A 2379-nucleotide genomic window follows, 5' to 3' on the forward strand; every position below is an offset into this window, starting at 1 on the left:
AAGTCAAAAATCAGATATGGAAAAAAGTTCCACAATAAACTTAGCTACTCTCTGAGCTAAACCCTTAGACACAGTTTTTTTGACCATGTATAAGATCATGCCTTATCCCCAAGTTCTCTGGCAACCATCCTTACCTCATTCTATTCTTGTCTATCAACTACTTGTTACCCCACACTCTCCAGACATTCAGATCTCCTAGTCCTCTCCCTTCCTAGGGAACAACTGTCAAGAATCTTTTGCCCCTTCTTCTTCCCAGCTCACTTATTCAACAGAATGTATTGAGCACCTACTATTTTGTAGGCACTGTTTCTGGAGCTTAAGATACATCAGTGAACAAAAGAGCCCCTGAATCCCTGCCCTCATATAGCTTACATCCTAGCATATCACCGGCACTGAATGTGCACTCAGAAGCAAGTGGCTATTACACTTTTACCATTGATGCCTAAGAAACAGGCACTATTCAAAAGTTAGAAGGAGCAGCTTTCCTAGGCTTGGCAGTGCCAGACTTTCTCTCCAGTTCAAAGCACGGACACACAGAAAGAGAACTAAGAGGAAACTATTACTCCCTAAACTTCAGATAAGTGCTAGAGAAATTCAATGTGTATACTGTTTTCCCATAGGGAAAGGGAAAGAGGTGCCTACACAGTAGATCCTCTCATTTAGTGTGATTAAGTCCCCTGGGTAAGATGTCACTATATTCATGAGTCTGAAGTAGTTATTAAGGTCCATGAGATGATTATCGAGGTGATACTGTTAAATCTTTTTCAACAGTCTCAGTTTCCAAAAGTACAACTGAAGAGGCAGATAATGTCCCACAGAGGATTCAAAAGTAGGGGTTGACTAATTCAGGAGCCTCAAAAATTAACTCTCCACCACTACTATTATTTTCCCCATGAGACCAAGACTCAGATCGACCCAACAGGTTCCTGTGCCACTGTGCTGTTCTAGGACACGTCAACCCTCTTCTCCCGGAAGCGCTTCATGAGGCCCTGACGGATCTGCTTCGACTTGATGCAGTAGACAATGGGGTTCATGAAGGGTGGGACCAAAAAGTGCAGGTTGGCCATGAGCACGGCCAGGGCAGGGTAGCTGTGTTTCTCCACTCGGTGCAACACAGATAGCCCCAGTTTGGGCAAATAAAAGATAAGAACAATGCAGAGGTGTGAGACACATGTATTGAGTGCCTTGAGCCGCTGCCCAGGTGATGCAATGCTCAGCACAGTCCGTAGGATCAGGGCATATGACAGCATGATGAGGGAGGAGTCAAGGCCCAGTGAGAGGAGGATGGAGAACAGGCCAACCAAGCTGTTGATCTGTGTGTCTGAGCAGGCCAGCCCCACAAGGTCGCAGTGCAGGCAGTAGCAGTGAGATAGTACACTGATTTGAGGAAAGAGCAGGCGCCGCAAGAGAATAGGTCCTGGGAGGTTGAGCAGGACAGCCCTCAGCAGGATGGCCACCCCCACTTTGGCCATGGCTGTGTGGGTAAGGATCGTGGCATAGTGCAGAGGGTCCCGGATGGCAACAAAGCGATCAAAGGCCATGGCCAGCAGCACACCGGATTCAACATAGGTGAAGGCATGGATGAAGAACATCTGTGCTGCACAGAGATCAAAGGGCAGCTCACGAGCCCCCAACCAGAAAAGTCGGACCATGGTGGGGAAGGTAGAGGCACAGAGTCCTAAATCAGAGGCCACCAACATGGACAGGAAGATGTACATGGGTTCATGTAAAGCTGGATCTGTGCGGATCAGGAAGAGAATCATACTGTTGCCCAGAATAGAAACCACACAGATCAGGTTAATGGGGATGGACACCCAATGATGAGAGGCCTCCAGGCCTGGAAAGCCAGTGAGGAGGAAGGTGGAGTTACCAAAAGTGCTGGTATTGCAAGAGAACATAGTGATTCCAGAAGAGAATCGTCCACCCTAGGAGTAAGAGGCATTCATTCATCCAATCGTCATTTACGATGCGTAAGTATGGCCTGTGGAGGAAGAGCTTCCCTGTAATGCTTTCTTGGGCTATGAAAGAAACTCTGTTCTTCCAGAAGCCCCATTCCCTTCCATTTCCTGATTAGTTTAATCTTCTCTTTCAATAAAGTGGTACTGAAAAAATTTTTTTCTGAATTGATTTCTGCTTATAGCCACTCAGTAAAGACTAAGCAACTATCTACCCTTTGAACTAAACAAACTCCTTTTATTAGTTAAGCTATACTGAAAAGCCTATCTACCTCTGGAGCATCTTCTCAGACTAAATAATGAAGAAAGGAACATAATTTTCCATTGCAATTTAGGATATTAGGAACAAACAGTTTAGACTTCATTTTTCTTTATTCTTAGATATAGGTTTCCCTCAGTCCAACACAGCTCTCAACACACCAGA

General features: G+C 45.5%; 1 protein-coding gene across 1 annotated transcript; it reads right to left on the minus strand.

Annotated features, from left to right (window-relative positions):
- Positions 1-944: 944 nt before the first annotated feature.
- LOC101427443 (olfactory receptor 51G2-like) lies at positions 945-1898 on the minus strand. The gene has a single exon (XM_004478399.1). It carries the CDS (start codon positions 1896-1898, stop codon positions 945-947), a length of 954 nt encoding a protein of 317 aa, XP_004478456.1.
- Positions 1899-2379: the final 481 nt, after the last annotated feature.

Source organism: Dasypus novemcinctus, chromosome 10 (assembly GCF_030445035.2).
Source record: "Dasypus novemcinctus isolate mDasNov1 chromosome 10, mDasNov1.1.hap2, whole genome shotgun sequence".
Classification (NCBI taxonomy): domain Eukaryota; kingdom Metazoa; phylum Chordata; class Mammalia; order Cingulata; family Dasypodidae; genus Dasypus; species Dasypus novemcinctus.